Here is a 23526-nt window from a genome sequence, read left to right on the forward strand (position 1 = left end):
AACACTGCTGGATCAAAGGGTATGCACAGTTTGATAGCTTTTTGAGCATAGTTCCAAATTGCTCTCCAGAATGGCTGGATGTATTCACAATTCCACCAACAATCCTACATTGTATTTCAAGACCAACCTTTTCTCTGACTATGTTCTGATACCTCTCTGAGAATGTATTGAGTTTTTAATAAATATTTTGATTTGATTCTTCCCTTTCTGAAACTGGCTTTTGTATATCTCAAGAGATCCATGATCTCATCAATGTGTTTCATTTCTTTCATTGATACAGCTTGCACTCTTTCGACTCTTCTTATCTTATGTGATCCTTGATTCATCTTAAACCGTTTTCTTTTTCACTCCTTCTATCTTGTACTCACTGAGACCTGGCTCCTTCCTGATGATACTGCTTCCATTTTGGTTGCATTTTCACTCAAATTTCTGACTCACTTGTCATAGTGAGTGAGTAGGAATATTCCTTGCTCCTCACTGTCACTTCTAGACTCTTCTACTATAATCACTGTGTGACCTTTTTCTCCTTTGAGGTTCATTCAATCCATTTCTGACCATATCAAGATTCTAGTAACTATCTCTGACTGATACTCTTCTTCCTTCCTTAATGACAATGTCTCACCATTCTCTCTCTCCTTTCTAACTCCTGCTCTCATTTTAAAAATTTCAACATACATACTGATAATCCTTCAAACATTAACTTCCCAGTTCCTCAACTGATACATTTTCCATTTCCCATTTCCATCCTACTTCAGCTATACACAAGATGATCATAACCTTGACCTTGTTCCACTTCCATGTTTATAAACTCTGAAATTCCTTTATCTAATCATAATGGGTTATCTTTTCACCTTCCCTTCTCTCCTGATCTTCAGACTCACCTCTTAGACATCATTTTCACCCAGAGGCCTCTTCCTAAATTGCTAATGACTGAAGAAGTATATTCCCAGTCATTCAGGTTCACAACCTAAATGTCATGTGTAGTTCCTCACTTTTTCTTACTTCCCATATCCAATCTGTTACAAATTCTGTTATATCTACTTTCTTAATATTTCATATACTCCCCTTGTTCTCATTTGATAATTCCACCACTCTAATACAGGTTCTCATCATCTCATTCTTGGAATATTGCAATGGATTTCTGATTAGATAATGTTTCAGCTTTTCCCCTATTCCAGTCCATCCTCCAATCAGTTTTTTTTTTTAATTAAAGCTTTTTATTTTCAAAACATATGCATGGATAATTTTTCAACATTAATTCTCCAATTTCCTCCCTTCTCCCTCCCTTCCTTAGGCAAACAATCCAATATATGTTAAATATAGTAAAAAATATATGTTAAAACCAATATATACATACATTTTATACAATTATCTTGCTGCACAAGAAAAATCAAATCAAAAAGGAAAAAATGAGAAAGAAAATAAAATGCAAGCAAACCACAACAAAAAGAGAGAAAAATGCAATTTTGTGATCCATAATTAGTTCCCACAGTCCTCTCTCTGGGTGTAGATGGCTCTTTTCATCACAAGATCATTGGAATTGGCCTGAATCATCTCATTGTCCATTAGCCATGTCCATTAGAATTGATTATGGTACAATCTTGTTGCCATGCACAATGATCTCCTAGTTCTGCTCATTTCACTTAGCATTCATTCATGTCAGTCTCTCTAGGCCTTTCTGAAATCTTCCTGCTGATCATTTCTTATAGAACAATAATATTCCATAATATTCATATATCATAACTTATTCATCCATTCTCTAACTGATGGGTGTCCACTCAGTTTCCAATTTCTTGCCATTATAAAAAAAATTTTTTTTTTGTACATTTGGGTCCCTTTTCTTCCTTTAGGATCTCTTTGGGATATAAGCCCAGATAGAAGGGTATGCACATTTAGATAGCTCTTTGGACATAGTTCCAAAATTGCTCTTCAGAATGGTCTCCAGTCAGCTTTCAAAGTATTCTTCTTAAAGAATGAGTCTGTTCACATACCATCCAAACCCTATCCCTACCCTCCACTATTCAATAAATTCCAACAGATCATTATTGCCTCCAAGATTAAGTACAAAAATTTTTATTTGGCTTCTAAAACCCTTCATAAAATGCCTTACCCCACTTTTCTTTCCTTCACAAATTCTGAGTTACAGTGTCCCTGGAATACTTACTCTTCATTACAAAATCTGCTCCATCTTCCAACACCATACATTTTCACCGGCTGTCTCTCCTAGAATGCTCTTGATTTTTGTCTTCACCTCTTGGTCATCTCAGCTAAAATCTCATTTTCTACTAGGAAACTTTCCTAGTCCCCTTGAATGATAATACTTCCCCTCTAAGATTATCTCCAAATTAACATGTATATATTTTATTTAAATGTAGCAGTTTACATGTTGTTTCAATTCCTCAAAGGCAAAGACTACTTTTGCCTTTATTTGTATCTTCAACATTTAGCATACTGTCTGGTACAGAGTAAGCACTTCATAAGTACTTCTTGACTTCCATATTTTCCCCTCAAAATCTTCCATTGAGAATCTACTCAACATGTTGTAGATTTCATCTAGGTCAATTCATGAGTACCAGTACAACATTTAAATTATCCTTCCATTTCCTTTTTTTTTTCTTTTTGAGTAGATCTGATTTAATTGGCATGCAGAACTTCTAATGAAGAAACTCCCTCTTGGCCATGGAGATTAGAAGCTGTTTTATAATTAAAGTTGTCTAAAAAAATGGAACAGGCTACTTTCCATTTTTAAGACAACTTTAATAGTTTTTTCCCCCTTATATAAAACCCAACTTTGCAATTTCCATGCACTTGTGTTTCTGCCTTTTGGAGCTAAACAGAAGGAATTTTATCCTTCTTTCACATGATGGCTTTTCAAATTCTTGCACATAGTTGTCATGACCCTCCAAGTCTTCTCTTCTCTGGGCTAAAACATCACTTGTTCCTTTAATTGATTGTCATATGACTTGGATTTTAGACCTTTTATAATTCTAGTCACTCTTCTTTGTCCAGAAGTGAACATAATATTTTGGATAGAGTTTGACCAAGGCAGACTTGTCACCTTATTCTTGGAAGCTCTTAATACTGCTCAGCAGTAAGATAAAATAAGATAAAGTGTCCACATCACACTGCTGATTCATACTAAACTCGCATCAAAACCCTTAGATCTTTTTCATACAAACTATAATTTAGGCACACTCTCTCCTTTCTTTTTTTCCAAAACTTATTTTTGAACTAAAGTCAAAGGCTTTACATTTATCTCAAATAAAATCCATCTTATTAAATTCAACCCAACATATGAGCATATCAAGAGCTTTTTAGATTTCAAGTCTTTCATTAGTATGTGAGTTATTCCTCCCAATTTTTATGTTATTGGTTGATTTTGAAAACGAAGGACCTACCAAAGAATTGTAAAATGAGTAGATGCCCATCAATTGGGTAATGGCTAAATAAGTTATGGTATATGAAAGAAATGGTAATTATTGTTCTATAAAAATGATGAACAAGCTGATTTTAGAAAGCCTTGGGAAGATTTACATGAATTAAAGTAAGTGAAACAAGTAGAACCAGGAGTACATTGTACACAGTAACAGAAAGATTGTGCATTGTGGTTCAATGATCCAATGCAATTACAATAATGGATAGAAATGGATAGAAAAGAAAAGAAAAAATAAAATAAAATGAAGGACTAATAAAAATAACATCAACAGTAGCATCAAGAACATCTGCAAAGTTGATAAGTGTGCTATCTATGCCTTTATCCAAATTACTGGTAAACAAAAAATTACACATTGCAAAGACAAACCCAGGTTTCTAGGACACTTGATATTGAACAACTAAAGACTAATCTTTGAATCCTGACAGTCAACCACTTCCAAAGTCATCTAATTTTATTATCTTCTAGCTCAATATCTTCATCTTTTTTCCCCAAGAAGATTCTAAGATACTTTATCAAAAATATTGCTAAAATCTAGGCAAACTATAAGGATATATTGTTTAAAAAAAAAAAAAAACTTATACTATTTTAGATTATCAATGCCTGGAGCATTGAGAAGATAAGTGAATAGCTATTAGAGTTAGGATTTAAACCCAGGTCTTTTTTACGTGGAAACCAGTTCTTTATCCACTATGCTTATGACTTCTTAAGTAAACTCTATCTATAGTCTTTCCCTGTGCTATCAGTTTGGTAACTCTATCAAAAAAAGGAAGTAAGTGTTTAGCCTAGTTTGGTCAACTCTTGATGGAGCCATGTTGGCTCTTGTAATAATTGCTTCCTTTCCAAGATGTTCAATGTAAATCAATCAACAAACATTTGTTAAATGATTACTGCATGCCAGGCACTAGCTCTTTAATTATGTGTTCTAAAATTTCCCCAGAAATCAAAGCCAAGGTTACTAGACTTACTTCTCTTCCCTTTTTTGAAAATTAGATCAACCGTTGCCCTTCCCAGAATACATTTGCTGCTCTCCACATCTTCAGAGATCATTGACTGTATCTTCAGAATCACAATCACACCTTCCAGCTCTTTCAGTACCTGAGGATGCAATTCTTCTGGACCTGATGACATGAATTGATCAAGGGAAACCAGGTGCTCAAATCATGGGCATCAATACCCTATTAGCCATCTTTATTTGTCTCTTCCAGGAAAAAGAGTTTCTCTTTGGCAAAGGAAACGAAGCAAAATGAGAATTGGGCAGCTTTCTTCTCTCTGTGGTCAGTGATTATTGTCCCAAACAGCAGGTCTATATTCTCTTTGATCCTCTCTGTTTTTGCCTCAACACAGCTCTAACAACCACATCAAAACAAGAGCAACCTTTTTTGTTGTTTTTAGCCTTGCTTGCTTGCTGTAGGCTCTTTTGAGTTCTGGTATTCTTTCTTTTGTGGTTCACTCCCAGGACCACATGCTAGTACCGGAATTCTTGACCTCCACTCAAAGGCTGGGGTTTTAGGAGCTCCTACCACTTAGTTAAAGGGTTCTTTTCTTCTTGTTTACCATCTCTTTGGCTACAAGATTACACCATTGCCTCTATACAGCTGGTTCTAGGAATATAAGGTCTAGGAACTTGGGTTAGAAGTTGTCCTGGGGCCATGTGGTTGAGAAGCTCCATCCACTGCCCCTCATTGGCACTTCTCAGGCAATGGATGTGAGAGTACAAATGTCCGCAATATATTTCTGTCCCAGGCTAAGGGTGTGGTGGTAATGAGATCACAGGATCATCAGTTTACTCTCTGATGAACTGGGTGGTTTTCAACATGAAGAAACTGACCTGGTCATACTATTTGACCTAACTTTAAGCATACAATTTGTAAAAATACGTGGTCACAAGGGAGGCAGAGTAAACAAACAAGTAAACAAAAAATAGATAATTTTATCTAAACACCTCTACTATCAGAGAAAAAAATAAAAACAAAAACATCTATCATTACAAAGCAGGATGTTCTATTGTGTTCAGTTTGTTCATACTAAAAGTATGTTACACTCAGAGTCAGGAAAACAGGGTTCAAATCCCAGCTTGGACAAATAATCCCAGGCAAATTACACCATCTCTGAATCTGTTTCTTTGTCTACAGAATGGAGATAACTACATTTATGTTAGCTATCTCATAGAATAGCACTTCACAAGCCTTAAGGTGCCAAATAAATATGAAATATTGCGGTTACATGCAAATGTAGATCATTTTCATAAAGATTTTATAGAGAAAGTAGACATGGGAGTCTATAGAAACTGATGATTTTGTGGTCACTTTTTGGTATTACCATAAGCTACAACTTTTCCATTCCCTTGGGACCTTTCTCTCTTTTTAAAATATCTTGAAAATGGATCTGAGTGCCTCCCAAATAGCATAGCTTCAAGAATGGTTTTCATCTGTATGTATATAGTCAAGACTTACTGCTCTTACTCAATTTAATTTCTTTTTTCTTCAACCTCCTTATACTATACACCAGGGTATCAGATATTATGGTCCAGATATGTTGGTTCTTCTACCATTGATGATGCTATTTGGCTGCTGCCCAATCTATTCCATTTGATATTAATTTCGGGTGTTATTCCCAGTTTCAACTATAAATGCTCTTGGAATGGTCTGACTTAGTCTCATGCCAAATTCTTTCTTTTTTTTCTTTTCAAAAATAGTATTTTATTTCTTTCCAATTATATGTTAAGATAGTTTTCAACATTCGTTTTTTATAAGATTTTTCTTTTTTCCTTCCTTTCCTTTCCTTTCCCCAATATGGCAAGCAATCTGATCTAGGTTATACATGTGCAATTATGCTAAATGTATTTCCACATTAATCATGTTGTGAAAGAAGAAACAGAACAAAAGGGAAAAAACATGATGAACCGCCCCCCCTCCCCCCCCCAATGAAAATGGTCTGCTTCTATCTGCATTTAGACTCCATAGTTCTCTCTCTGGTTGTGGATGGCATTTTCCATTCTGCCAAGTGAGTCTTCCAAATCATTTTGCCCTTCACTGATTTTTGCTGTTTTGTAAAGTGACACACTTCATATGCTTAATCACCATCCTATGCAATATTTAGCAAATGAGCCTGTATTCTAAAAAAAGGTTTTGATTCATTTTGATTCATCAAGTATTTGGTAAAGATGTATGCTATGTATTAAGCAGTGTGTTGGGAATACAAAAATAAAATGTGACAAGGTTTTTACTTAGGAATTGATTTCTTTCTGGGGGTATTTTGAGATGTATAACACTTAGATAAGTATAAGACAAGGAAAAATTAAGGCAAAGTATTCAAGGAAAATTGTGAGTACTTCATCCCACTAGTTATGACAAGATTAAGAGTTTCTAATTTCTTTTACCATTTTCATTGTAGCAACTACTCTATAAATTTCTTTAAGAATTAGTAATAATAAGAGTCTATGTCTTTACTTTTATCCATTTCCCACTTTGAAGATTCAATGGCTTGTTTAAATAGTTCTAGATAATGCGTTTGTACTTGTACACAAGTTTTTATCCTTTCTTCTAATTTTTACCTTTGCTCTAAACAGTTTTTCAGGTCATTATGGCTAAAAATTCATCATCATGTGTTCATATTGTGGTAAGAGGCTCTTTCTGTTTAAGGAAGCTGATCCTCAAATAGGAGACACTTTTGGAATTATACTTGAAATCTTTCCAGCTTGGTAAGATCGGCTAAAGCTTTTGTTGATTTATTATATGGCTTCCAAGAACTGAGTCATGACGATGCCTTAATAACCTAAATAGCTGTTTTATTTTCTTTATAAAGTTTATGAGAATGGTCTGTTAATGTAATAAAGGCATTTTTAGTAAAAAAAAAAAATACTAGAAGAGAACAAGAAGACTTTTATAGACAGATTGGTTTTTTTTGTTTGGTTTTTATTTTGTGTGTGAGCATGTATGTTTATAATAAACCAAACTTCATATTTAGGCAATTGACAGTTATAGAAAACATTGTTATAGAGAATATAATTGTAATCACCTGGCCATAAGACTTTATGAGATTTGTGATTCTTTCTAGTTTGGAAAGACAAGAAACTAACTCAATATCAAAAGATTTTGTGATCAGCCCACCCTTTGTTTTGTATTATGATATAATCAAAATACAAAAACCCATCATGTTTATTCTTTATTAATTACCCCCAAAAGCATTTGGCTAAGGAGAGCAGAATGTACCCTTAAAGATTCTCTTCACACTATATGTGTGTGCTAATATTCCACATAGCCCACAGCAATAATTTTGTTCAATAATATTCTAAAATTCAAAGTCAAAGTATCAAATAATGTTCAGAGCAATGTCATGGATTGATATCCTGCACAAAGTCTAAGTAGACTACTTTATTCATTTAACAGATGTTTATTAACGACCTGCAATTTGTGAAGCTTTTATATTATCCCAAAACTGGGTATACAAAAGCCAAGCAATACCTTATTTCACAAGGCTTGCAGCCACCTAAGAGAATATATTATGTCCACCAATTAATTAATGCAAAACATATACAAATTCAATCTTTCAATTACCATGCATTTATTAAGGATCTATTATATGCCATGCACTGAGCTTAACTTTGATTAAGGAATTAACATGGATTATGCCTGCCATTTATGACCAGAGCAATAGATATCTTCTTAAAACATGGAAAGTAAAGAAAATCATGTTTACAATATGATTGCAAACAAAATCACAATGGATTTGTTCATATTTCTTCCCTACTGTGGGCATTATTTTGTATTATATAACTAACCATAATATCGATATATCATAAATGTTTATTTAAACACATATACTGTTGATTCTACTGGGTACCACTCACATCCTATATTATTATTCTATCATAACTTAATTTCACAGTCAAATTACTAATAGACTCTGTCCAAAAAATAGTCTTCTTCCTTGTTTAGAATTAAGGGCACTTGAAATAACCTGCCAAACCCTGAAGAAGTATGACTTAATAACTTAAAAAACATTTCTGAAATCCACGTCGTTTCCCTTATTAGCAGTTTAAAACTAAAAGTCGTTTTTGCTTTAATGAAAAGGCAGACACTTTGCAAAGAGAATGCTGAATAAATACAATTTGTGAAATTCTGTTTTTGTCTTTGCTGAAGACATTAACCAGTGCTAGACCATTGCTTGTTACATATTCACTTGTTATTTGATGTCTAAAAACGGATTGGTATAAGATGCTCAAACGATTCTCAGGATTTAGGAGCTAATTGTGCTTATAGGGCTTAGTGTCCCGAACAACAAAGTCACAGCTTCCAACTACCCTGCTAAGGGTATGCTAAGCCAGGACCTTCTGTCACTGCTCTGGGCTTTCAGAAGGTTGGGGAGCTGCTGCAGGATGTCTCCCCTGGGAAGTGGTACATATCTTTCATCCATTCCTCAGTAGTTGTTACCATTTGTCACCCCCTTGCTGTTACTGTTTCATATTCAATTCGGAGGCAAGAAGAAAAAAAGCAAAGACAAAATGGGTGAGATCACCAAGGAAGAAGTGGAGAAATACTTAGGAAACAACCCTCAGTTTGCAAAGGAGTATTTTGACAAGAAGCTGAGGGCGGAGGTGCTGGGAGAAGTCTTCAAAGGCAGCCCAGTCCCCCTCAAGGAAGATACATCCTTCAGTGAGATGACCCAAGTGGAGGAATCAGCTTTGCTCTTTGAATTGCTGCAGAACGTCCAAGATGAGGCAGCCAGCATGGAGGCAGTGGTGCACAAGAATCTACAGAGGATTTCCCAATTGCTTTCCGCCGACCGCTGTAGCATGTTCATTTGCCGATCGCGCAATGGCATTCCAGAGGTGGCGTCGCGGCTGCTCGATGTCACCCCGACCTCTAAGCTGGAGGACAACCTTGTGTCTCCTGACAAAGAAGTTGTTTTTCCTCTAGACAACGGGATTGTGGGTTGGGTTGCTCATACTAAAAAATCCTTTAATATTCCGGATGTAACCAAGGTAGGTGACTTGAACATAGAGTGAGTAGGGGAAGTACTTGTTTTCAGGAAAAAAGTCTTGCAGAAAAGCAAAACTTACAGATTAGGGACTCATCCCTACTAGTCATAACGTAGTTCTTGCAGGACGAACCCTAATTAGCTGGACATGAGTAGGGAAGGGGCCGGTAACTGATACCTCTTCTTGTATTTGCTACATCCTTTTGCTATTATCTGATAGGTAGTAACTTGGAGCCTGTTGAGGGTTTATTCAGCCCACATCCCATCGCTTCTGTGGTTGGCAGATTGTTTCCTCCAAATGTATTATCAGTTCTTCCTAGTGAGATTTATTCACTTATTTTTCCTCAGGGTCGAGAATAAAGTCATTGGTTGTTTGCTTTATGAAATCCTCCATGATGCCAGACTGGGGATTCCATGGGGCAAGCTAAGGAAATGTCATCCAATGAAGACGAAAGATGTCTCAAAAAACAAATCTGAGTTGTTTGGGTTTTTTTTTTTTTTCCCTAAGAAAAAGAACACTCTTCTAAGAGAGAAGATTGTCTCTGGTGCTTGTGGAAAATGTAGCTAACATTGGTTCTGATCTGTAAACATGATTCTGGTAGAAAAAATTCTTGAAGTGGGACAGTCTTTTGTGAGATGGAGGCAGAGTTCTGCAAAGGAGAGTGTTGAGGTAGGCAAGTAGAAATCTTTCCCCAATGTCAGAGAAGTTTGCCTTTGTGATAGGGAATCTTTAAATTAGAGTGTGTTCCCAAAGTGAATGAAGGACTTAAGTTGGCTTGTGATGGCTACCAAGAGGATGGTCTAGATCAAAGGTTCTTAAACCATGAATGTGGGGGTTGAGAAAAATTTGGCAATAGTAAAAGTTTTTTGAATGTGCAATGACCAATAATTAATTCAAAATCAAACACCTAATGAGTACAAGGTGTTTCTGGCAGTGCTTGCGCATATTGTATCCTCCTACTTCCCTGCAACCTTGGTTCTAAACATGTGTGAGACAATTTTATCCAAAATTAATCTCTCAGGGGCATTTCAAGGTATAGAACAAAAGCTTTATTAGGACCTCACAAGAGCAGAGCGGTCATCCAAACTCCAAGCAAAAGGGATGTGTTCAAAGGCAGGAGAGACTCACCCAGTGGGCACTTGCAACTTTTATACAGAGTACCCCAAGAAAAAGCCCAGACCCATCCCCAATACCCCTCATATACATTCTGATTGGTTATATAGGTTGTGTTCCCTGATTAGGAACTGAGGCTATAAATCTTTCTTTCTCCCCTTCCCCCCATCACATGATTTTTAAGAAACCGAAACTTAGACCTACAGGCTTGATCTACTTTGGTCTTCAGCTACTTGCATTCACATGCAACATGTGCACTTTGTACTGTGCATGCATGAATGCCAGGCAATGCCAACAAATGCCACCAGAATGCTGTTGCTCAACTCAGTTTTGAGAAAGGGCTGCTTAAAAATTTCTTGGATGGGGCAGCTAGGCGCAGTGAATAGAGCACCAGCCCTGAAGTCAAGAGGACCTGAGTTCAAATTTGACCTCAGACACTTAACACTTCTTGGCTGTGTGACCCTGGACAAGTCATTTAACCTCAATTGCCACAGCCAAAACAAAAAACAAAAAAAAAAATTTCTTGGACAAAAAAGGGTCACAAGTGGAAAAAGCTTAAGAAGTCCTGATCTAGGTATTACCTTCTTTTTTTTTTTTATAGTTCAAGAATCCTAGGTTGAGTACTAAAAAATACTGGGGTTTACTGGCTAGATTTCTGTTTTAAAAACCAGCTTTAAACCAAAACCAACCCGATTCTAATTGGCTACCAATAGACCATGTGGTCATTGTTTGGGTCCTGATCGACTCAGACATTTCTGTTTTGGCCAGAGAGTCTTCCCCTCCCAGATTCATTTATTTATTTAGTTTAGGGCTTTTTGTTTGTTTGTTTGTTTTTTGGACTAAGTGAAAAAGATTTTTTTGTCTCAATTGCTACCCAGCCTTAATAACTGAATGGGTGAAGCCTCAGTCATACTGAGACCTGTGCAAGACCTTGGGTTAAAAAGGCCAAGGTCTCCCATTTCATCCAGGGTCAGCTCCAGTCACCCTGATCTATATCTAGCAACTGGACCCAGATGGCTCTGAAGGGGAACATGAGGCAGGTGACCTTGCACACCCTTCCATCACTTAAATCCAATTCACTTGCATGTCATGGAATCACCTCCCCAGACATCATTGTCTTCTTTGAGAACTAAGGACAAACAACAACAACTAAGAATTAAATATTAAGAAATACTAAGAAATTATTTATTTTTAGAGGTGTGAATTTTAACAAAACCATAGAATGAAGAAGTTGAAAGGACTTTGAGATCATTTAGTCTAATGCCCCATTTTGCAGATGTGGAAGCCCAAAGAAATTTGAACAGTTTTTTCCAAAGTCACCTAGTACACTGGGGATTCCATGGGGTCTATGACTCCTAGTAAGGGTATTGAGGTGATGCAATGAATAGTGTATTGAGTCTGGAGTCAGGAAAACTCATCTTTCTGCGTTGAAATCTGGCTACTGATACTAGCTGGGTGACCTTGGGTAATCATTTAATCATGTTTATTTCAATTTCCTCATCTGAAAAATAAGCTGGAGAAGGAAATGGCAAAGCACCCTAGTATCATTGCTAAGAAAACCCCAAATGGAGTCATGATGAATCAGATGTAACCGAATAACCAAAATGACTCTTATTCTCCTTTTCTTTCTTTCTTTCTTTTTTTTTTTTAACACATTTATTTATTTGCTCTTTATTAATGCTTCTGAAAAAAACAATTTCTCCAACACTGAAGTCTTCCCTTCAGTCTAATTGAATATATTCACTCATGAACATTGTTCTGTCTACAGACTAGTTAGAGCACATAGAATTTCAAAATAAGTTTCATAGTGAGATGTTAAGTAAAAGTACAGGGTTTTTTCATGTTCTCATCATTTTCATATGGAATTTAGAACAAAACTAAAAAAAAAGTGATTTTGTTTGAAACTTCTCTGTATCACAGGAATTTTTATTAGGGAAAGAAGAGGAAAGGATCTGGTTATATTATTTTGTTGGGGTGGGGGAATTTCCAGTCATAGAAAAATCTTTTCTCAATGTGGAATAGACATTACGGAGCCACTGAAAGGTTAAAAGACTTTGCCTATTGTCACACATTTAATATAAACTTTCCCAATCCCCAGACTGGCCCTCTATCCACTATACTACCATAAAAACTACTGTGAAACCTATAAAATACTACATAGTTAATTTTAATACAGACTCCAATTTTGATAGGTTTTCCTAATTCCAGTTAGCTACCTTTCTTCTCAGTGTTATAGGGAATAGTAACATATAACATATATAATACAATTAAAACTTCTTAAAGAAAATAATCAATATAAATACAAACTGTCGTTAGCATTTTACATTAAGATGATATAGGAAGAAAATATCTTGTAAAAAGGATTGCTGTTTCTTGACTACTTTGTGCGGGACTTCTATTAAAAATGCTTTCTCTGTTGGGCTGCCTCTGAAATGCCTTGGGCAGGCTGCAAGGATAATCCTTCTAAATTCATGAAGCTGATTACCTGGGGAAAGACTGCAGAGATCAAGAAAGGTGCCACATGGGTGATTCCTTTCATATCCTTCTCTCTGGTGAAGCTGACCCAAGAAAGCGCCTTTTTATTTATTTATTTATTGCCCAGTGTCATTACGTAGAAAAGAAAATCCTGAACATTTTCACATGCATTATAACATCTCTAGCTGAATTACTGCTCACAATTAATAGGACATTGGACCATTAAGTAAACACTAAGTCAAAAGATTTTTGGTTCCTTTAATTTTCAATAAGAAAAAAAAAGGAACTATTGTTGAACATTTGTTTATTTCTTTCTGCTGCCTTTATATAATGAATGGCTGTGGTTTCTCAAGTTCAGGGAACAAGTGCAGTGGGGATGGTCAGCACATCTTGCAGTTTAGGATTCCTCTGTCCTGGGTCACTTGTCAGCCCACCAGAACAGCAGGTGTTACAGAGAATGATGTATAACTACAGACTATTCTCGCTGGGATGGCCTTTAAAAGTAATTGTTTTAACTTCTTCTCTGACAGACAAGGACACTGAGGCTCAGAAATGTCCCCCTCCTTCCTTATATTACTCCATGATTCTAAAAGCCTTTTATTGAGGAGTATACTATGGTTTGGGCTCAAAATAAAAAATAAAATCTTAGAGTAGAAAAGATCCATAGATGACTTAGTCCAAGTCCTTTCATTCAACAGATTAGGAAGCTGATGTCTCACTGATTTGTCAAATGTTAACAAGGTAGATGGTTATTTGGGAGAGCGGGCAAGGGTCCAAGCCCTTCAGTGTAGGGAATGCCTTGTGTAGGTTAACCAACACCAAGGAAGATTAGCAACTATATTAGAGAATTGCATGGGGAACTAGGAATTTAACTAGTCTCTGTCAAAGGTAAGACCTGAATTCCCAGATTGGCCCTCTATTCACTACACTACTATAAAAACTACTATGAAACCTACAAATTATTACATAGTTAATTTTATACAGACTCCATAAACTGCCTGTTCTAGAGCCAGATGCTGAAGAGCTCCATATATAGATTTCTGAAAGCCATTCTAATGGAGAATGCCTATGTGATATATCAAACCATGAGTCTCCAAAGAAAATAGTTTGGACCAGACCTGTCTCTTCACTGGCATAAGAAGCTTCTAAAGAGGAAACTCCCTCTACTAATTCAGATTAGCCACTGTTCTGCATTTTATGCAAATTTACCAAGGTGCCCAGGGACACTAAGCTGTTAAGTGACTTAACTAGAGAAACACCACCCAGTAGATACTTAGAATAGGACTTGAAATCAGGTATTTCTGGATCAGAGGCCAGATCTGTCACTGCCCACTATGCTATTCTGCCTCTCAAAAATAATAATATGTGAAAAAAAATATGTGTAATCAAATTTATAATCTTGGTTAGCTTAATAGTAGACATTATTCCTATTCCCCTCCCTCATCCCTCAATACAATTCCTGTTAAAGGGCTCCTATATTTTATTCTTTTTAAATTTCCACTGTTAAAAACGTGTCATTTCAACGTCTGAGGATTACATGGTGTGTGGACAAATAAAATATAGTACACAACAGAAAGGAAACATAATTAAAAATACTTTATTGCTAAAAAAAAAAAATACTAACCATCACCTGAGCTTTCAACAAGTTGTAATCCTTTTGTCAGTGGAGGGTCTTGCCTTGAGTGGTTGGCTGCTGACACATCAGGGTGGTGGTTGTAGAAGGTTGGGATTGGTGTGTGGAAATTTCTTAAAATAAGACAACAATGAAATTTGCTACATTCATTGATTCTTCCTTTCACTTGTTTAGAGGGCATTGTAGAGCTTTTATTTAGCCTAATTTCAGTTTTGTGGTGTCTCAGGGAATAGGGAGGCTCCAGGAAAGAGAGAGAGATGAACAGGTAGTCAATGGAACAGTCAGAACACTACAATTAAACTCACCATGTTATACGGGTGTATTCCATGGTGCTCCAGACAATTACAGTAGTATCAAAGATCATTGATCACAGATCACCATAATAAATAGAATGATGAAAAAATTTGAGATATTGTGAAAATTACCAAAAGGTGACACAGAAATATGATGTGAGCATATGTTGGAAAAATGGTGCTAGTAATCATACTCATTGCAGGAGTGACACAAACCTTCAATTTGTAAAAATGAATAAATAAATAAATAGTATCTACAAAATACAATAAAATAAGGTATAGCTATAGAGAAAGTCTCTTCAACCATGAGTTCCCTAGACTAATGAAATCACAGATCTAGTCTCTAACCCTTATTGTATCAATAGCTCAGACTTCAAAACTATTTGCTAATGATGTCTCACAATTTTATTACTTTATTATTATTCTCTGAGGCCCAGAGAGGCCAGAGATCTTAATGTGAATTATAACATAGAATTTCTAATGCAGAGCTACATATATTCTACCTCTAATGAGCATAAAAAGAGAGCACAGGAAGAATAGGGCAGGGAAAAAGAAAATCCTGGTAACATGGACAAGTAACATGGCCTCCTATAAGTTTTTCGCCTTCTTTTACTAGAGAATTATCTTGAATGGCTTCCATTTAACCCTTTCTGAAATTGATAATTATAATACTAAAGAAAATTTTAGGTCAGTGAAAAATAGCTACTTAGAATGTGATTAGTGCTCACAGAGCTGTACAAGAAATGTTACATATAGGCAGCTTGATGCATTGACAAGACAATTAGATTTGATATCAAATATCATAATAATAATAACTGGCCTTTATACAAAGTTTTGAGGCTTGCAAAGGACTTTATATTTTTCTCATTTGAGCTTCCCCACAATCCTTTATAACCAAAATCCACCATGCAGATCACAGCCTGTAAAATGTATTTATCCCATGAGACTTTTGCTCATGTCCTTCCATAATTTCACCCACAGAGAGCCACAAAACATACTGGAACCCTTCTTTGCTTTCCCTTGAAACAATAAGAGTATATCCATGGAGCACATATGCTCTGTATCAGTTAGCCCTCAAACCCATCTGCAAAATCCAACTCTAACTTCATTTAGCCAATTACCCATTTAGAAAATTAGTCCCCTCACCCCTTTTATAATATGATTTCACTTGTGGCACTGTCTTGTTGCCAAGGAGAACAAGATGATGGTGAACTCAGGCAAAAAGCACTCTTTTTGGTCTTCTGGAGAATTTGTCTGTGACCTTGTGATTAATAGAACCAAACTTTGGCTAATAGCTCCTTCCACTCTGAGTGATTATGGGGAAGGATATCAGAGAAGCTGGTAAACATGGGGCAGGGGAAGAGAAGAAGGAGTTACCCCATATGAAAGTGGGGGGCAGATCTAGGAGACCAGCAGTACCAAACTCCAGGACTAGACTGAGCAGATGGATATTTTCTGTGGCATGTTGGAAGAGGCTGGATTGCTAACCAGCCCTATCCCCAATCCTCACTACAGACTCCAAGGTAGTTATTCTTCCTTCTCTTTTTTTCCTTTTGCATTTCTTTGGCTCCTCTCATGCTTTCTTGGGGAAAGGAGCAGGTGAGAACCTGCCAATCTATGTGTGCTGTTGCTGAATTGAATAGGAGAGGAGAAATTAGGGGGCATTTAGGAGGAGCAATAAATTTAAAAATGCAATTTTTTGCAGAATTTTAAAAAACCAGTTACCTAATGAGTGGGGAATCAGAATTGAAAAAGGAACTTTTTTTCACTCCCCAGGTTAGAAAGCAAAACTTGTACCAGGATATCTCTAGACAATGAATAATTGTGTCATCAGTGGCTTGGGGGAAAGGGAAAAAGAAGGTGGGCTCTGACTGGCTTGGGATGGGGTTGAAAGTGAGGCCTTCCTATATTTCTTCCCATTGTTTCTCAGACTCTAATTTAAAAAGAAAACTATTCTTCCAAATGAAGAGAGGTTGAGGAACTGAGTGGTAAAAAAAAAAACAAAAACAAAAAACAATTTCACCCAAAGGGAGAGTAACTTCCACTCATCAAGGGTTGTGGAAGGAGATGAGTGACAAATTAGTTCACTATTATTTCTTCTATTATTAGACACCTAATTTGAAGTTTTCACAGAACTAATTAATGCCCTTAGGTAAGGGATGGGTCTGAGTGAACAACTTTAATAATGAATGATTTTTTTTTTTAAATTTCAGAACAGCCATTTTTCAGACCTTCTGGATAAGCAAACTGGTTATACCACTAAAAACATGCTGGCAATGCCTATCGTGATGGGCAAGGAGGTTCTTGCTGTTATGATGGCTATCAACAAAATCAATGAGCCTGAGTTTACTAAGCAGGATGAAGAGGTAATGATGGGCATGGGGGCAAGAAACAGGTATAGGTTCCACTTTTAATCGAAAGGAATTAAAAATAGGATTTTATTCTCAGTTGATTCTTCTTGTTTCAAGATGGAAGGCAGCATGGCAAGAGCCAGGCTGGGAATCAGGAAGGCCTGAGTTTGAATTCTGATTTTGCCACATGTTCATGGGCAAAACATTTCATTTCTCAGAATCCCAGGCAGTTCTAAGCCTAGAAGTTAGAGATGAGTGGCGGTCTACTGTATCCAAAGGACTATCAAGCTCTCCATACCCTTTGGTCCAGTAATACCACTTCTAGGTCTGTATCCCAAAGAGATTTTTTAAAAGAGGAAATGACCCACATGTAAAAAAATATTCACAGCAGCAATTTTTTGTGTTAGCATAGAATTAGAAATTGAGGGAATGCCCATTAGTTGAGGAATGGTTAAACAAGTTGTGCTATATAATGGAATACACAATAATCCTATGCGAAATGATAAGCAGGCTGATTTCAGAAAAACCTGGAAAGGTTTACATGCACTGATACAAAGTAAAGTAAGCAGAACCAAGAGAATATTGTACACAGTAATAGCAGTATTTGTACAATGATCATCTATGAATGACTTATTTCTTCTTAGTAATATAATAATCCAAGACAATTTTAAGACTCATGATGAAAAATGCTATCCATCTCCAGAGAAAGAATTGATGGAGTATGAATGCAACTTGAAGCATACTATTTTTCACTTTTAAAATTTTGTATGTGTTTTTAAAAATTTGGTCTGTATTTTCTTTCATAACATGACTAATATGGAAATACATTTGTATGACTGCATATGAATAACCTATATCAAATTATTTACCATCTCAGGAAGAGGTAATGAAAGGGAGGGTGGGAAAGAATTTGAAACTCAAAAAAAAATTTTAAATGAATGTTTAAAATTGTTTTTACTTGTAATTCAAAAAATTATTTCAAAAAAGGGAAAAAAAGATAAATAATGGTTTATGTAGGGCAGCTGGGTGGTGAAGTGGACTCACTTTCATAAATAAAAATCTAGTTTCAGACAGTAGTTATGTGACTGTGAGCAAGTCACTTAACCCTATTTGCTACAATTTCCTCATTCATAAAATGATCTGGAGAAGAAAATGGCAAATCATTTCAGTATCTTTGTTAAGAAAGTCCCAAATGGTGTCATGAAGAGTTGGACACAATTGAACAGATGTTCTATCTGTATCAATGGAGAAAGTTTCCACTTAAGGAATTCCTTTATTGTACGTACATTCCCTCTATGCGGACCATCTTTCCTACCCTTCCAAGAAAAAAGATAAATCTAATGGCTACTCACATTTTTTTTTCTTTATTTTTTTCTTTGTAGGTTTTTTCCAAATACCTCAGTTTTGTTTCTTTTGTTCTAAGGCAGAACCACCTATCATACCTTCACAGTATTGAAACTCGAAAAACTCAGGTAAAGGAATCATGAAACCAGTCACCAATATTTTGCTAACAATTCTGAAGAACATAAACAAAGGACAATGAGCCTCAATTCCTCCAAAATCCCAGAGACAAGACTTGATTTGGGGATAAACATGGGTATTAAGACTAAGATCTCTGAGGCAAGTTTATATCCTTGTAGATAAGATTTAGCTGTGCAGTAAGTGCAATAAGCAGTCTGTCTACTCCCCTTCCCAGACTTGGTTTTGTTGATTATAGTCTGACTCCGGGTCTGAAGTCTAGTCTCTTGGGCTTTTTGAATAAATGAGAATCTTTTGAATATAAATAGTCAATTAACATTTTCAAGTGTCCACTGTGTGCTAGGTGCTGTATCAAGCACTGGTATATCTATTACATACAGAAATGGGAACATATAGATAATGGATACTATGGCTGACTTCCTTTGCTTGTGCTTCAAACCTTAAGATTGAGTTTGGGCTTGGTTCTGGTGCTTTTTCCTTATTATGATTTTAGTTTTAAGGATTATGGTGACAAAATACAGACAGACTTGATAATCACAGTTCTGAGACTAAAGTTGTATTCAACTGAAAAAACAGAAAGGGAAGAAGGGAATGAGGGAATCCAGAGTCCATACATGTGAGTATGTATGTTTATGTGATCATTGTCAAAGGCTCATTAAAGTAGGAAGTCACCAAAGCTTGCTCCCAGACTGTTTCCCTTTCCTTGGAACACCTATTCTCATGTTTATCTCTTAGAATGTCTAGTTTTTTTCAAAGCTCAGCTCAAATGCAGTTTCTTACATGAGACCTTTTCTGATCCCCTGGTAATTACAACCTCTTCCATCCCTCAAAATAACCTTGGATTTATTTTGTACATCTTTTGTATACATATTTTTGTGTGTATATATATATATATATCTTCTCTCCCAATAGGATGTGAGTTGTCTGAGGGTAGGAACTTTTTTGTTTTTGTCTTTGAAGATCTTTTGAACCCAAGAGTAAAATTTTACATTTATAATGATATAACTATATATTGGTACCTTACCTGTACCAATGCTCAATTTTGTCAAAATCTTTTTTTTGGACAACCTAGTTGTCCAGTGTAGCTAGTTTTCTCAGCTATGTATCTGATGCAAATTTGATAAATATGCCATTTATGTCTTTAACTAAATCATGAATAAAAATTGTAAATTATATATGGCCAAGTACAGATTTCTGAGATCATCTACAAGAGACCTCTTTCCAAGCTGATAATAAATCATTAATAACAATTCTTTGAGTTTATCTATTCAACTGTTTTGGAATCTTCCTAATTGTCCTATCATCTTGTCTACCATTCTCCACATTTTCCATAAAATAGCATGAGAGATTTTATCAAAGGCTTTGCTAAAGTAGAGGTAAATTCATATTCGCAACATTCTTCTGATTTACCTGCTCTATATAAATGCAAAAAAGTTAGTATGCTATGATCTATTCTTTTTGAAATCTAGATGGCTATTTTACCCACTACTTACTTTAGAGCAGGGAGGTAGAATAGGTGTGGCACATGTATAAAGTACCAAGTATAGGGTCAGGAAAGCTAAGTTCAAATCTGGCCTTAGACACTTACTAATACACCTTGCCCTTACTTTATGATGTACATTCGGAGATTTATAGATTCAAATTTTCAGTAGGTACAGTTCTGCTTGTTAGAATACTGTGTTCCTTTCTTGGTCAATTCATGAAGGATGTCCCTTCAATATATTTTTAATTATTCACTCTCACTCCTATTTAAGGGAAAATTAGGCACATTAGGAGGCTGTTGGATATACATTCATAAAATATCAAAAATAATATTACTCTAATCTTGTAATGTTTTATCTAAGGACTGTATATTTTACTCTCTTTTTCTTACAACTATTCACAGGTCCTTTTATGGTCAGCCAACAAAGTATTTGAAGAACTTACAGATATTGAACGGCAATTTCATAAAGCCCTATATACCATTAGAGTCTATCTGAACTGTGAAAGATACTCCATCGGCCTACTGGACATGACCAAAGAAAAGGTCTTCATCATTCCATTGACTTTTTTCCCACCTACAGTCTCCAGTGAATCACACATTCATCATAGAAAATGCCATTAGCTTCATGATTCACCTGAACTATTTAAATAACCAACTAAAAATAGAGTACAACTAATTGTCTCAAATGAAATTGCAGCTCTTAGCATTTGATTAAAGAAACTTAAAATAGGATCTGTGAGGGCTTTTGGTAAAGTATAAAGAACTTGTTGTGCACCTATTTGTGATCCATAATAATTAAATCCCGTGTCTACTGAGAGAAATTAATATTATAATATTATTTAAGTAACTAATTATTAATTTGTAAGCCACCCTTTTATCTTGCTTTTTCTATTAAAGCCCAACATCTGAAAAGGTCACTCGGTTTCTGAAATACTTGGCTAAGGGATGAGATTGCTCCTAGCCTCCAAAGTACATGCTTATTATCTAGATTGGGTCTGACCCCACCCAACTGAAAACTTAATTTCTGTTCAGAGTATAAACAGAATCCAGTCTGGGCAAGCCTTTGCCTGAGGAAAGAGCCCCCAGTTCTTGATCCTCTGCATTGGCCTTTAGGTCTATTCATGAAGGAGAAAACTAGCTAGAGGGACGGATGGAGGCTTTCCTTGCCCTGATGCCTTAAGGCTGCTGAATCTCATGATCAAACCACTTTCTCAGCAGGAGGAGCTGAAGACTTGCAGATTATTTAATATCTAACAACTAGTCCTGGGAGTTCTCTTTCAGAAGAGATTTAAAGTAATTGAGTCTCCTTTTGGGTCTTTGGTTACTGAGAGAAACCACTGACCATCAATGTATTGATTATTGGCTAGCCTAAATAAGAAATTTACCTGAAAACTATTTCTCAAGGAGTTTCATTCATTATAATACTAATAACAAATCTTTTTTTCTTAATGTCTGAGATTTGAAGTGACATAAGAGATTAAGTATGATGGTACAGAAAGAATACTACTTACTTTTGATCCCATTTCTGCTAATTAGCTAGTCATTCAATCGCTTTTCTTGTTTCTTTATCTAAGTTGTTGCAGTACTTCTAAAATAATCTAGATAATTCAGTGTCTATAAACAAGAAATACTATGAAATACACTGAACTAACAACTATACAAGTTGTACCTAGAGTAGATGGATTTGTGAAATATTTTATTGAATAACATTCAAACCTAATTGTCTGTAGGAGTTCTATGATGAATGGCCAATCAAGCTTGGAGAAGTAGAGCCCTACAAAGGTCCAAAGACACCAGATGGCAGAGTAAGTTTAAAGAAAGTCTTTCCTTGGCTCACTCCTTGTGCTGGATGGAAGAAAATCCTAGGTTTTAGTTTCATTTGGGTGAGGGAGGAAGCTCTACACAAATATAGACTGGAAGACACAACCATCTATCCATTAATCCAATCCTTCATCCATCCATTCAATCATCCATGCATCCATCCATTCATCCATTCATCTATTCATCTATCCCACAGAACAAATTGTGGGTAAAGCCCTATGCTAGATTCTGGGGGAAAAACACTCTGGGGCCCATTGTCCTGATTGGAACTGTAGCTTTTGATTTATTATCTGAAATATACCAGCCATACTTGATTTCACTCTTCTTAAGCTATCTTTCTTTTCAACTTTAATAATCAACTTATAACTTCAAGTAGGCCTTTGTAAACTTCTCTCACTCCCAGCTCAGTTCAACAGTCATTCGAGGTTCATCTTTAAGTTGCTCCCTCACTTTCTTCTAACTAAAATATTCTACGGTTCTCAGAGCACTGGAGAAAGTTGAGTTCCCCACTAAGGGTACCATGATTCATTTATCTCTGCCATTGTAATAACTTGGGTCTCAAGAAGTCATATTTATCTGAAAAAGCATTTATTGAATACTTATTATGTGTTAAGCACTGTGCTAAGTACTGGAGATATAAATCTGGTCAAAAAAGATTTATTGTGTAGCTAATTAGATAGTGATACACTGTTTGTTTTACTATAACCTTAATCCATAGAAAAAGTGGTAGAAAAGATGATGGACTAGCTGCTTTAACATGTTCTTATGAAAAAAATATTTCTCAAACTATGGGTTTCTTCTAAGGAGACTTCTTTGTTCATTCTGACTCATTCTTATTCTGTCCCTTTCATTTAGGAAATTATCTTTTATAAGATTATTGATTATATTCTGCATGGAAAAGAAGAGATCAAAGTCATCCAGTGAGTATTTTTATGAATGACGTTGCTGTATGAATGACAAATGAGTTTTATTCCTTGTATACTGACTGACTTCATATATTTTATATTTATCTGCCTCATAATTTCCTTTTTTTTTTAAACCTAAAGGACGCCTCCTGCAGACCACTGGTCTCTTGTTAGTGGGTTGCCAGCATATGTTGCTGAACATGGATTTGTAAGTTTCTCTGCTATTATTATTTATCAAAATGTTGATTCCAATTGATATTAGCTAAAGGATTGAAAATAATACATCAGGGAAGAACCATATTAATTAGCCTTGGAACAGATCCTTCTTTCAACTGTGAGACAAGGTGGCATATGCCATAAAGGTACTTAAAAACGTCTAACTCTAAACTCTATGTTATTGGAAGAATGCCAAAGAGATGCCCAGCCATATAACCAAGCTTAGAACTTAGGTCTTTGGACTCTAGGTTCCAAAAAGATCCTTTCTATGACACTGTAATGTTCTAAAAATGGCCTCCTTATTATATTGTTCTTTTAAAAAGTGTTTAAATCTTGATTTT

General features: G+C 35.8%; 1 protein-coding gene across 1 annotated transcript in view; it reads left to right on the forward strand.

Annotated features, from left to right (window-relative positions):
• The first annotated feature begins 8914 nt into the window (after window positions 1-8914).
• PDE6C (phosphodiesterase 6C) overlaps window positions 8915-23526 on the forward strand; it is a 78176-nt gene continuing 63564 nt past the window's right edge. The window contains exons 1-7 of the mRNA XM_003755263.2: window positions 8915-9419; window positions 17144-17296; window positions 18664-18753; window positions 20646-20786; window positions 21974-22048; window positions 22920-22984; window positions 23111-23177. Of these exons, the coding sequence (XP_003755311.1) occupies window positions 8940-9419; window positions 17144-17296; window positions 18664-18753; window positions 20646-20786; window positions 21974-22048; window positions 22920-22984; window positions 23111-23177 (1071 nt within the window). The 5' untranslated portion in view covers window positions 8915-8939. The remainder of the gene's footprint in view (window positions 9420-17143; window positions 17297-18663; window positions 18754-20645; window positions 20787-21973; window positions 22049-22919; window positions 22985-23110; window positions 23178-23526) is intronic.

This window comes from Sarcophilus harrisii, chromosome 2 (genome assembly GCF_902635505.1).
Source record: "Sarcophilus harrisii chromosome 2, mSarHar1.11, whole genome shotgun sequence".
NCBI lineage: Eukaryota > Metazoa > Chordata > Mammalia > Dasyuromorphia > Dasyuridae > Sarcophilus > Sarcophilus harrisii.